We start from the raw sequence: 14,253 nt of genomic DNA, 5'->3' as shown, positions 1-14,253 counted from the left end.
ACTCAGAGATGTTGAGCATAGGCACCCCTGCTAGCTTCAAATCTCAGCAAGTCACAATGAAACTATCAATGTCAGGTCTTGGAGAGAAGAGGGCACCTAATGAAAACGCCTCAATGTTTCAGGCCGGAGTGACTCTGCCTTTGGAGTCACCATGCTGCCCCTCTCTCCAGTCCTGCAGCAGAGGGGATTGAAATGACATCTCTTGGCGTTCTGTTGCAGAATGGAGAAGCCCATGATAAACCTCTTGACATCTGGAACCTACCATCTCAGCCTTATAGCTGTTGGATGTTTCCCCTCCAACGAACCGCAAATTGAAGATGGGCAAGATGGATCCTCTCATCACCCAGTTTCAAAGTGAGGAGACGCTGAGCTTCTCGTCATTCAAAAAATCATTGTCTCGACCCTGCCTGTGTGCCTGCAGGAAAAACAGGGTCACCACCACTGAAGACCTCTCCCTGCTCATCGTTGTCGGGGGAAGGTGGGGAACCACCTGCAGGAAACTCGCATGGGCCAATATATTGGATTCTCAAGCCATCTTGAAGGATGTATAGCATTTCTACATCGCTTCTACCATCTCCATCAGCCTGGCACAGGTTCTTCCTCAGACGTTGATAGTAGACACAAGAAACGTTGATGATGAAGGGAGCCTAGGGGAAGACAGAATCACGGAAGGGAGTGGAAGGGGTTATCATAGTTTCTATGGAAGATGTACCACCCTTCATATGACTCCTCTTGTCATATGAGGCCCATTGAGGTACCTGCCATCCCTTACGCTTAACACTCATTTTTCTCCCCAACAAGAAAAGTAAACTGAGTGCCAGTCTCCTACTATGGGGAACTCAAATTTACTGCATCACCTGCCCTCATCAACACATCACCTGAATTCCAGCTTATTACCACCACAGTAGCCAGGGGCTCACAACACTAGTGCGACACAAATCACAGCAAAGACAAAGGAGGTCACCCACAATGAACAAAAAAGTGCACTAACGACCTTGTTTCCAAAAATTTCACAAATTTCTATTACTCCTTCATTCACCTGGCTACAAGAAAGGTAAAAGCACAAAAGGGTAACTGCATGCAATGGAATACACAGGAATATTAAGCACACGTGGCACACACAGAGAAATCTCACATCATATATGGGAAAAATGCAGTAGCAACAGGGCACTCATACAGCTGAGAACACAGTGGATGAATTAAGGAGTCTGAGGTTGCGCGAGGGCAGAGGCCTATGCAATAGGATTTGTTTTTACTGCGAGACAGTAGGAGCCCAACACGTCTTGCGCAAGAAACTCCATGTATGAAAACAAAGGTTTATATTTCCATTGGAACAACTAATAATTACAGGAACTTAGAATGTTTGGTGTGCTTAAGAATAGTCAATGACTGTTTGACAGCAACATTTGACTGTTTTAGCAGGAAATTGCTTAGGGCATATGCCTAGGAATTGTTTCCGGGAAAGTTATAGTTACAGGTAACAAATGTATAATACTACAGTAGTTAACATGATAAAGCAAGGTATGCAAAAACAATTAAGGTGTTTAGTAAAACTTATACACTTCTGCATGTATACAGAAACACTCACTTGATGTACAGTATCCAATTTATCTGAAGCAATTACACAGACACAAACACCCACTTCTGATATTCAGTAAAACATCTACATATTTACATGTACTGTGCTGTATAAACAATCACCCACTTCAGATATTCAGTAAAGCTTGTACATATTGACATGTATATACAAACAACCACTTCATATGTTCAGTAAAACTTGTACATACTGACATGTATATACAAACACCCACTTCAGATAGTCAGTAAAACTTGTAAATATTGACATGTATTACAAACTGCAACTTCAGATACTCAGTAAAACTTACACATATTTACATGTATATACAAAACCCACTACAGTAAAACTTTGTACATACTGACATATATATACTAACAACTTCAGATACTCTGTAAAACTTACACATATTTACATGTGTATACAAACACCCACTTCAGATATTCAGTAAAACTCTGTACATATTGACATATATACACTAACAACAACTTCAGATATTCAGTAACTTGTACATATTGACATGGATATACAAACACCCTTTTCAGATATTCAGCAAATCTTGTACATATTGACATGTACAAACAAACACCAAACAGATACTTAGTAAAACTTACACATATTCACATGTATACACAAACGTCCACTTCAAAATTAATTCTACTTATTGAAAGGAAAATTACCATTGAGAATAATGAAGCTCCAAGACAAGAATCTTGATACAACATTTCTTGAGTCTGCAAGAAAATTAAATAAAAATAATAAAATGAATGAACTCAATAAGTTTGGTGTGTTAATGAATAGTCAGTGGCTGTATGAAAGCAACATTTGACTGTTTTAGCTAGAAAATATTTGGGGCATATGCCTAAGAATCCTTTCTAGAAATTTCACAGCTACATTTAACATATGTACAGTACTGTATAGGATTACAATAGTTAATATGATAAAGCAAGGTATGCAAAACAATTCAGGTGTTCAGTAAAACTTATGCCTTTCTAATTGTATATACAAACACTCACTTGAGGTATTCTATAAATCTTAAGCATACATACACATATATGAACACCCACTTCAACTGTTCAAAGGAAAATTACCACTGAGTCACTTGAAGCTCCAGAACAAAAACTATCGAATACTGTTGGTTGTGCGGCTTGTGCTGCCTGCAAGAAAATAGAGTAAAAATACTGAAAGGACTGAACTTATCAAGTATGGTGTGTTAATGAGCAGTCAGTGACTGTATGAAAGCAACATTTGACTGTTTTGGCTATAAAATATTTTGCATATGCCTACAGACTGTTTCTAGAAATGCTATAGTTACAGTTAACAAGTGTATACAATTACAATAGTTAACACGATAGAGCAAGGTTTGCAAAGCAATTCAGGTATTCAGTAAAACTTTTACAATTCTAAATGTATACACAAACACTCACTTGAGGTATTCAATAAATCTTAAGCATATACTGTATACATGAACACCCAGTTCAAATATTCTAAGGCAAATTACCATCGATCTAAATGAAACACCACGACTACAAGGTTGAGTAAACACTGCTAGTGCCTGCAATAAAAAGTAAAAATAATGAAAGGACTGAACGAATAAAAATGAGGAAAAGACCACACAAAAAACACAACACACATACAATTTACAGAGTGCAATTTCTTAGCAAATTAAAAGCTGAAAATATTACAAGAAAACATTATAGGGATGTTTGAATAATTTTGATCCAAGCAAGCACTTGGCTTATCAGATCTCATTATGTATTCAGAATTCACTACTCATCAGACACAGTATGATGTAGATTTTTCCAATGTTTCGTTTATAAAAGAAAATAAGCTCAGTTTGTAGACTCTTAATTGGAAGTGTAAAGAATAGGTTAGCTTAGGACAGGAATATATATGAAATTAATCCTGGGTGCGGAATATCCTGCAAAATTCAACTTTAGCCTATTTTATGAGGTCTCTGTTACTTTTTAAATTTTCATACTTTTCATGTGCCTAGATGCCTGAAGCATCTGATGAGCTGAGGGGTTTCTGTTTGGTTTAATATGCAAGTTTGAAAAACACCTAAGTTTAAAATATTCAAAACATTACTTTGTAAAAGCCAGTTTCATGTACTGAGGTTGAGAAACTTTACAGCAATGCTTGTTTGAATAGTTCCTTATTTTTCGTTTAATAGAAATTTTGTTGGAAGTAAACTGAAATTCAATCTGGACTCCCCTTTGGGAACCACAGCATGAATTCCACTGGCATATGAATAAGTACACCTCTTCATTCTTTGGGGGCAATGCCAACAGTCACTCGTTATCAGCCACCAGGTTCTCTTTTAACCTGGTTAGTGAGGAATCTTCCCTCTCTGTGTCTGGAGCAATGTCTTACTACTCAATATGTCCACCCCTAGTCACTAGCAAAAACTTCCACAGAAGAAAAGTTATTCTATGTGCTCTAAACCACCCAAAAGCCAACTAATCTGGTCAATTTCATGTAATTAGGTGATTGCTAATATTTTCTGTAGAAAGTAACTTTTTCATGAGCAACTGGTTTTCAAGATTAACACATCCAACCCTTAGACAAAGCTAGACTCAAAAGATATAAAAACCATGCAAAGGAATAAAATAAAAAAATTATCATTTCTGTCTCAGGAGGAAATATATCATCACTTTTTTGTTACTGGAATTACCAAACTTTACAGCTGTCAGTATCAACTACCTAGAGAAAAAATACACAGTATAATTTTCAATGGGCGGGGGTAGAGATGGTCTCACCTTCCCCCTTCTCTAAAGGAGTTTTTTTCCTCAAAATCCAGAGCCCTCTTAAAAGGAGACCATAGGGAAAGACCAGTTTATTTGCCACCACTCTTTAGTATCCCCAAGGATGATTCCTCTGAACGAAAGATGATCCTCGACCTGTCAAGTTTAAAGAATCAATTGCTTGCATACTGTACTGTACTTTTTTTATTTTATGGGAGCTAAGGAAAGAAGGAATTTAACTACTGGCCTACCCAGATAACTGGCTGATCTGGGAAGCCACCAGATAAGAGTGCTAACAGAACCTGAGAGTGGTATTCAACAGACCCAAGTCAAAGGTTTCCTAATAAATAGGAGCAAAGTCCAGCACACGTTTTCTGAAGCAAGAACTCGTTGGGATGCTCTTCACAGGCAGCTGTCCCTTCCCAACAGCACTCAAACCAGTATAAGGAAGGACCTAAGATGATTCCTTGCACAGCCCAGCTTTTCCCGTTGACAATTATGAACGAAGTCTGAGGCTGTTACAATTTGCATCTGTAATACAATCCTGAGACTGTGACTGTAGGATGTAAACAAAGTGTGGCTCTCACATGCCTTTGCAATCACCTTGATCTAAGATTGTGAAGATACTCTGTCCATGGACCTGGAAGGGGTCTCTAGCAAACAGGTTAACCTGACTCCACCAACAGTACGAGTGATAATACATACAGATGACTCCTTGACAGGTTGGGGAGGCCATTCGGAGAATCATCAGGCATCCTGAAGATGGTCATCTGTTCTGAGGGAGGTCATGCCAGCTTCCTGGAGCTGTTGGCTGTCTTTCTATCTCAGAAAATTGATACCCCCTAAAGGGAACCACATTTTGTTGGTCCTAGAAAATATGACTGCAACGTCTTATATTAAGAGGTTGGGCTCATGCTCAGCCACTCTCAAGTCAGTAATTTCCAACATGCTTCCAGATCCAGAAGTGGACCTCTTTGCCACATGCAAGAACCATCAACTTCTAGTGTGTGTCTCTCTCAACCTGGACATTCAGGCAATAGCAAGAGATGCGTTCCTACAAGACTGGAGCAAATGGGGGATGACATACCTTCTTCCTCTATTGGCCTAGATTTCGAAAGCTGTCAGTAATCCACTAGCTTTCAATAGAACCCCTTACGTAGTGGTCCTGAATTAAGCAAACAGTCATTGGTTTCCTATTTCTTCAACAATGGGCAAGAGAACAGATTCCACTGTCTGCTGTTCTATTCCAGACAGGAGGAGGGGAAGTTGTCTATGTATTCTCCTTTCTAAGCTATGTGGATTTTTGAAAGTTAGTCTACCATGAAGGTTATTTACCTAACATTACTAGGTATCTAGTGCAAAAACTACAATCTTCATCTATCCGACATACCAGTCCATATGGAAAATGGGAGAAGATTACCTCCACACAGAGCCCAGTTGAGACAGTTTTACATTTTACTACAGAATATATCTTTTGGGGTCAGGTGCCTTGCTATTACAACAGTCATTGAATAGGCAACAGTGTCAAAACCTTTGCTTTATGGTTTTGGAATTTATTCTAATATAGAAATTCTTAATGCCTTTCTCTAGTCTTCTGCTCTGCAAAGACCAGCTCCAGCAAGGTTTCCCATTGCCTGGTCCCTGATTAAGGTTATTAGACTCCTGTCATCCCCTCCATTCAGTGGATCTAATACAACTACAACTAATATGCTCCAAAAGGCATTCTTAGCCCTCTAACGCCAAGCCTCTATTTACAAAAACGTCTCCCATATGCCAGCGGCGTTCGGGAGTTAGCGCCGAAGCGGAAAAAAAGTTTTTTTCAAAAAATCACAGCACGCTTACTTTTTAAGGTTAACAGTTCATTTTTGGCTCCTTTTTTTGTCATTGCCTGAAGTTTAGTATGCAACCATCAGAAATGAAAAAAATATCATTATCATATATAAATATTGAAATATATGAGTGCAAAAAAAAATTTTCATATATAATTTTATACAAATCGCGCTGTGAGCAAAACGGTTAAAGCTAACGGGTTACTTTTTTCTTTGCATTGTACACTAAATTGCGATGATTTTGGTATATAACAAATTGTAAAACGATCAAAGCAACACAGAGAAAATATTATCACAAAATGATGCATGAATTCGTAACGTGCGGACGTAAAAAAATTTTTTTTTCAAAAATTCACCATAAATCGAAATATTGTGCTAGAGACTTCCTGTTTGTTGAAAAATGAAGCTAATTGATTGAATATTACTAGACTGTAAGTGTTTTAGCTTACAATTGCAGTTTTCGACCCTTTCGATCGTGTTAAAGTTGACCAAAAGTCAAATTTTTTCTGTTTATCGTGATTTATATGAAAATATTTCAAAACTGATAAAAGCTACAACCATGAGTTATTTTCTGTTGTATTCTACATGAAATTGCGCACATTTTCATATATAAAAGTTTATGTAACGTCTAATATAAAACGGTGCAAACATTACGACAACGTGATTTAAAGAATTTCTGAGATGTTCGCCGAGTTACCGCAAGAGACGAAGGAAAATGTTTTTTCAAAATTTACCATAAATCGAAATATTGTGCTAGAGACTTCCAATTTATTGCAAAATGAAGGTAAATGATTGAATATTACTAGAATGTAAGAGTTTTAGCTTACAATTGCGTTTTTCGACCATTTCGGTCGAGTTAAAGTTGACCGAAGGTTGAAATTTTGGCAGTTATCGTGATTTACGTGAAAATATTTCAAAACTGATAAAAGCTACAACCATGAGTTATTTTCTGTTGTATTCTACATGAAACTGCGCACATTTTCACATATAAAAGTTTATGTAATGACTAATGTAAAACGATGCAAGCATTACGACAACGTGACGAAAGAATTTCTGATATGTTCGGCCGAGTTACCGCACACAGACGTAAGGAAAAAGTTTTTTTTTCAGAAATTCACCATAAATCCAAATATTGCGCTAGAGACTTCCAGTTTGTTGCAAAATGAAGGTACATGATTGAATATTACTAGAATGTAAGAGTTTTAGCTTATAATTGCGTTTTTTTACCATTTCGGTTGAGTCAAAGTTGACCGAAGGTTGAAATTTCGGCAGTTATCGTGATTTATATGAAAATATTTCCAAACTGATAAAACCTACAACCATGGGTTGTATTTTGCTGTATTTTACATGAAATTGCGCACATTTTCATATATAAAACTTTATGTAACGGCTAATATAAAACAGTGCAAAAATTACGATAAAATGACGAAAGAATTTCTGAAATTTTCGGCAGAGTTACCACGCGTACGTAAGGAAAAAGTTTTTTTCAAAAATTCACCATAAATCGAAATATTGTGCTAGAGACTTCCAATTTGTTGCAAAATGAAGGTAAATGATCGAATATTACTAGAATATAAGAGTTTTGCTTACAATTGCGTTTTTCGACCATTTCGGTCGAGTCAAAGTTGACCGAAGGTTGAAATTTTTTGTAGTCGACGTACGGTACGTCCACTCGGCACCCAACAGACAATTTTAGTCAACGTATGATACGTCCAGTCGGCGTTTAAGGGTTAACTGCTTTGCCATCAGGAGCTCAGATAATCGTACTGAGTTCTCTTAGACAGGGACATTGTTTCAACACTCATACATCTAGTTGTCATTTACTGTTGTTTCCTGGCCTGTCATTTCTGGCCAAGAATGAGGACCTTTTAAAGGGAAAATCCCCCTTTCTGATAAAATATTATGCTTGGTTCAAGCACTCAAGGTTTACCAAGATGACACTACAAACATCCCACCTGGCCCTATTTTTCCTATACCCTAGCACAAACAATCCACTCTCTCTACATGGGCAGAGAATTATTTTAGTTTCCCTCATTAAAAATACAGGCCCTCACTCCTTTCTTTAGTCGCATGACATCCAAAATGTGATTGCTGTACATTGTTAACTTCTTCAGAAACATTTCCTTTGAAAAAGTCTTAGAGTACTCCTGAAACACGGAAGGTGCAATAATCCCACAACCAGACCTGACATAATTAGATAGTTTCACTATAGAACCACAAGAAATAAGACATATATAGGTTCATGTGTTTCCTGTTCTTTATTACCAAGCCCTAATGGGTGTCCAGAATAAAGAACATCTGTGTGAGTAGGATGAAGGAAAAACCAAGGCATTTGTTGTGTGGACAGGAGATAGAGCCCTCTTGTCCTGAGTCCTTTATATTCTATCACTGTGCCAACAAGCACTATTCTTGCCAAGACCAACTGTAAGATAATTCTTTGAGACTGACTGGTCTGTCTTATGAAGCTCTGGGGGGACCATGAGAGTGTAACTCCTTTGAGGACAAATAGTGGCTACCAAAAATAGGATTTTCCTATGTTGAAACCTGTCCTTTTTTATATAAAACAAAATTTATTTTTTCATCATTTATATACAGACCACATTAATGGTGTTCTTATGCCTCCAACACTACAGTCTTTGACTAAAGACACAAGAAGGACCCTCGTAACACTGTACACATGCCACCTACGCCTCAGGTCCACAGTAGGTTACTGCCTTATTTTTATTTGCCATATGGAACAACAGTAGCAAGGCCATATGGGTGGCAGGAGGGAATTATGATTGATGGCCTTGTGTGAAAAAATTTGTTTTACCACAAACCCATCATTTAAATACATCCTAAATTGCAATTTAGGATTGTGGTTTGAGATGTCAAATGCTACAGAATACTGACTGTGACCACCAGGATCCATGGTGCTCCTGGAGTAAATTACAGTGCATATACTGTATTTTGTAATTTAACTTCCAGGAAGTGTTTTAATCACACCATATTATGATGTCTAAAAGCCACATATTTTATAATCTCCCTCCTTTCAAGAAGTGGAACCCTTCCTTTTGAGTTATTTATATTTCTTTATTCATTGGCTCTTAAAGTACTAAGTTATAACTCTCTATTAACATTACGATACTTTATAATTTGAGCAAATACCTAAAGATTTCCACAATTATTCTCATTTTCCAATAAAACAACAGTGACACACCAGTCTTTCAAGGTCCTTATCAGTAAACTTCCTATTCATGACTGTTATCTATATAGTCCAAATGAAAACCAGACTCAGTTCTCTCAATAAAACAACTTAAACTGAGACCTCAGCATACCTCTGGATTATGTCCCACAGGTTTCATATCCTGATCAACCCCAACTAAAGCTGTCCGTCTGCATACTACTCCAGTTGCCAAACTCAAAGTGATCATGTCTTCAACTACATCTTCTGCAAGGAAAGATACGTTATGATTATATGCCCAATTTGCAAGGAACAAAACATCACATATATAACTTCTTTATTCACGAAGCCTCATAAAATAAAATCACACATTAAAAGACTTCACCTTCATTATCAATCTGCCATTCATTAATTTGCGCTCGTGCAGCTAATCGATGTAAGGTCTTCTCTTCATCATGGATAGTGACAACATCAGATCCACTGTAGCAATTCTTGAACTCAGCATTGCCAACTACACCACTGACTGTGATACTTTTTACCTGAAAAGGAAACCTCTGTTCAATACAAGCATTCTATTTAATTAAAGTATACCTAAAAATGAGAATCTGTGAGATCATATGAGAGAGAGAGAGAGAGAGAAACTTGAAATATTTGGCTAGTAATATTTCTGCTACAAACGAAGGCTTGAGTGCCTAATACGTACGTCAATTGTATAAAGGCAAGTGCAGGCAGTTAGCCTTATGGGTATTTTTCCCATATATTTCACTTATGGAACATGGATTCTAAAACGTAACATGGATCAAAATGTAAATGAACTGCTAAGTATCTTGAGTAGCTAAGACACAAATGTAAGCTAGCTTTTGGCAGCTAATTCACATGCCCAAATGCATGATGAGGTTCATCGTACATTCACTGAGTTCACTGCCAAAAGCTGGCTTACATTTGCAGGTGGCGCCAGACATCCCCGTCTCTTGTAATACTGTAACAGTATCTACCACTGACCTTTCCTAAAACTATTAATTAACTTCAACAAAACAACATGGATGGCTACAAAACAAACATGTTCAAGTCCCATGCTGCTATGAAACATACAAGAGCATAGGATGACGCAACTAACATGTGGTCAGCAGTACTTTTTATGCCAGTGATCATGCACCCTTTTTTTTTGTCATCTGGCATTAATAGTATTTAGTGCTTGTGTGTAGGCTAAATATAGAATGTCCTCAGCATCCAAAAGATGTTTTCCATACCCTAATTATGATGCCAAGAAGGATATCTGATGACGTGGCAGTGGCCAGGTGATATTCGTGGCTTTCATAGTGTGAGTGATTCTTATTGCAATGCTTAACATAATGATTATAAATCTAGAATTTGCATAAGAGAAATATTTGTCAGAAGACTGCAGAATCAATTATGTTAGGTGGTACATACGCCATATGTTTTTAGTTATTTAATCCAATTATGGCATAAAAGAAATCTTTATTGCAGTACATCTGTGGCAACTGCTTGCCCTGAAATGCCCCAAAATTTTTCAACTGCCAAAAATACAAGGTAGGGGAGTGTATGTCAAAGTGGGTAATATTCATGAAAAGTGAAAACTCTAGTAAAGGTTGGGGCTTCAATTTTTGTCAATGTAAGAAGATGTGACATGTTCAGCTTAAGATGAGGTGGACAGTACACCATTTGGAAACAGACACATCCAACAGAGTTTTGGGTTGCCGATGAAAGTGGGGGATATGGGATATGTGTCACACAGTTTTAAAAATGAAATGATTAGCCTAAATTGGAAATGTTACAAAGGAATAAAATGTTACCAAATGTGACAAGAATTTCAAGTATTACATCACACTTCAGATATGTTTCAAAACAGCCTAGGGATTGAATGTGAAATCTGTAAATGTTCACAAAACAATGCACCTGAAGCATTTACAGGTGGCAACACTGAGATAAATGGAATTTACTGGACATCCAATAGGAAGTCTTAGACTGCCAATACAGTACGTCAATAACTAAAAATCAGATGGGAAAGGTGTTTTTCTAGACAGCAGAAGCCTATCAATAAAGCAAGAACCCTGCTGTCAAGATAATTTCCAAAACATCCACCATCCTCAGGGCTGTCAACATACTCCCTCCCTTAACAAGACAAACGTTATCTAAACCATGGATCTAAAGGCCATCATATACTTAAAGGGACTCTAATATCTGATAACCTACAGACATATATGCTCAGGGTATTACTTTGCTGGTGAGGATGAAGGTGGCAAGGAGGTTAACTGTGCCAAAGCTAACAATCTACAGGAGTTCTGGAAGTGTTTCATGGTCACAGGAGCCTTGTATAAATTACCCTAACATTTTCAAGAGGCTTCCAAGGTTTGCCCGCTATAGTCCAGTACATGGGTTTTCCAAAATTACTCAAGAAGATAACACACAACATAAACTATGACAATGATAGATGCTCCATGCAAACTTATATTATTCCCTGGTGTAAGAAGAAATGTTTCAATTGGCGAGCAGTAGAACTGTTCAGGACAGTGTAAGACAAGGGTTTGCATTCATTTATGGATACATTAAGATTAATAAAATTCATAATTTGTATTATCTAGCAACAATACATGCAATTACCTCTGTTGATGTAGGCACCCGTACATACATAATGAGATGTTGACCGCCAAATATTATTGGAGGATTTTTGGGAATTAATTTAATTCCTCCAGGAGGATCCACATCAAAAATGATCCTCACGTCCTGAGCAGATTCTTGTAGCATCGATCTCACTAACCCCATCACCTATGAATAAATGAATCACAAATAACATATTGAAGTTTTATTTCATCATCCAAATATGAAACATAATACAGTACAGTACTGAAAAAACAATCAAACTCCTGCAAGAAAAAAATCTTAATTCTCTGATTTACTTAATAGATTCTTTTGCTTTTTATATTAAAATTCAACCAAGTAAATTCCCATGTTCTGTACTTGGTATTAAGGGGCCATATAATCCATAGTCATCTCGATTACCCTTCTTCCCCTAAAAAGAACAAATATTTCTCTCACAGGTTCCTTTGGAATCTTTCCTGCATCCAGATACTGTACACCATGCACATCTTGACTACACATTCAAGTCAAACTCTCACTATTCCATCTCAGCATTTTACTTGCAATCCAATCAACTTCTGGTGCCTTATCATTCTACCATCTCTTAATGAGTCTTTTCACTTTCTCACAAAACTTCTGTCATTCTTAAATTTACACTAATCCCTTTCATTCTTGCATCATTCACACCTGGAACATTTCAACAAAATACCCCACTGAAAAAGGACTGTGTCCTATTCAGAAAACATCTCACCAGTTTCATCATTTAGATCCATAGCCTCATGACCATTTCTTTCTTTATATTTACTGCCCAAAGAACAAATTCTTTTTCTATATGAAGCAAATGCTAAATTTACTCATAAATTTTTTGATGTATGCTACCTTCATTCATCTTGTCCCAGACTTCATTATTCATCTCTTACACACTTCTGTGTGCTCATCTCTTTTGTCATGCATCTGCACTTCAAACTTTCTCCCTTTTTTTCTTCACTAGCTCTCTAATTTCATCATCCCACCACTTATTGCTTTTATTCCCACTCCTAATCCTCATCTACACACAACTACATACCTACAATTACTACATATGTCTGAGAGAAAAGTTACCAAAAGAGGACGTCTGTGTATATTGCATAATGTGGACCTTCTTGGCTTATACTCTGTTGTATGTTGTCTATGGTGTTCTGGGGTATATGAGTAAATTTTTTATAAATATTTTAAGTGCATAAGACTACTGTATTTATATTTAATGATTCTATGCTCCATTAATGCTGTTGAACATAACAGAAAGACGACTTATGTTGTCTCTGACCTTCAGTTGTAGCTTGTCTTGTTGATATACCATCTCAGCATGACCACGACCAGCCCTGGCCAAGCCATAAACCAAAGCTGTTGAAGCACCATCACCAATACCCACTGCAAATACCCTAGTTTCGTGGGCATGGCGACTTACTAGCTCTTTCACTTGATCTACATTGAATACTTGCCCATCAGTCAACAGAATAATCTGAAAGCAATCAGTTATTTATCGAGTCTTCAATAAATACATAGAACAAACAGACAGAAAACATAACTAATGAATAACAAGAACTGTTAGTTTTTAAATGTTACAGTTTTCAAAGTAATTTTTTTTTTTTTTTTTACAGAAACACTGTCCTAAACCCAACATTCACAACTTATTAAGTTTATTGCAGTGCTAGGGATCAGTCAGAAAACTTTCCACTTGTATATGTAGGTCTGTTACACATGAAAGATTTTTTAAACAATTTGTATTTTTCTCAGCTATAAAAACCAGGGCCTTTTTTATTACGAGTATACTTCAGTGCAAGCTGGAACAGTATCTGAATCTCGGTTACAAGGTATTTAACTGGCAGGGATTGGGGTGAGAGTGGGTAACCCCTCACTCACCTCCCTCTCGTCACTTCAATATTTCCTTAGGTCACAGTTCTACCATATCCTCTTTCCTCCTTGTCAAAAGAGGAAGGACAAAGGGCAATTCATTCTAAACTACCTGTTGTGCACTTACCAGTATCTTATTCGATTTCAGCATGTACTTTGGCCAAGATGCTGCTTGGGAAGAGGAAAAGGGAAGAAGGAGAGATCACAATCTCACCTCCAAAATCTGCTGCTTGGGGATGAGATCACACTTATTCCAGCTAATAATAATAGCTTATGCATGGCAAAAAGAGAGAGGACAATCCCTGTCAGGTAAAAGTAATTCCTTGAAGGATGCCAGGAGTAACTAGTCATCCAAATATCATGCAAATGAATATCCACTGATTGAGGCCAAGCTAAGACCAAAGCAAATATCCAGGTAAACACATGAGGAGCTGTGGCCAGTCCAAAGCA

At 37.2% G+C, this 14,253-nt stretch overlaps 1 protein-coding gene across 35 annotated transcripts in view; it reads right to left on the bottom strand.

Moving 5' to 3' along the window:
- Positions 1-14,253, bottom strand: part of LOC136832065 (von Willebrand factor A domain-containing protein 5A-like) — a 61,403-nt gene that overhangs the window by 30,833 nt on the left and 16,317 nt on the right. For 15 of the 35 annotated variants that reach the window (XM_067092623.1, XM_067092625.1, XM_067092621.1 and 12 more), the window contains 7 exons: positions 13,217-13,411; positions 11,935-12,099; positions 9,698-9,851; positions 9,467-9,579; positions 3,078-3,131; positions 2,668-2,733; positions 2,257-2,310 (listed from right to left, as the gene is read on the bottom strand). In XM_067092623.1, coding sequence (XP_066948724.1) covers positions 2,257-2,310; positions 2,668-2,733; positions 3,078-3,131; positions 9,467-9,579; positions 9,698-9,851; positions 11,935-12,099; positions 13,217-13,411 — 801 coding nt within the window. Of the gene's footprint in view, positions 1-2,256; positions 2,311-2,667; positions 2,734-3,003; positions 3,132-9,466; positions 9,580-9,697; positions 9,852-11,934; positions 12,100-13,216; positions 13,412-14,253 lie in introns of all 35 variants that reach the window. The other 20 variants (XM_067092629.1, XM_067092624.1, XM_067092633.1 and 17 more) reach the window with 3 other exon arrangements.

This window comes from Macrobrachium rosenbergii, chromosome 49, assembly GCF_040412425.1.
Source record: "Macrobrachium rosenbergii isolate ZJJX-2024 chromosome 49, ASM4041242v1, whole genome shotgun sequence".
Taxonomy (NCBI): domain Eukaryota; kingdom Metazoa; phylum Arthropoda; class Malacostraca; order Decapoda; family Palaemonidae; genus Macrobrachium; species Macrobrachium rosenbergii.
The sequence above is the reverse complement of the archived record's forward strand: the minus strand, read 5'-3'. Positions and strand labels throughout refer to the sequence as shown.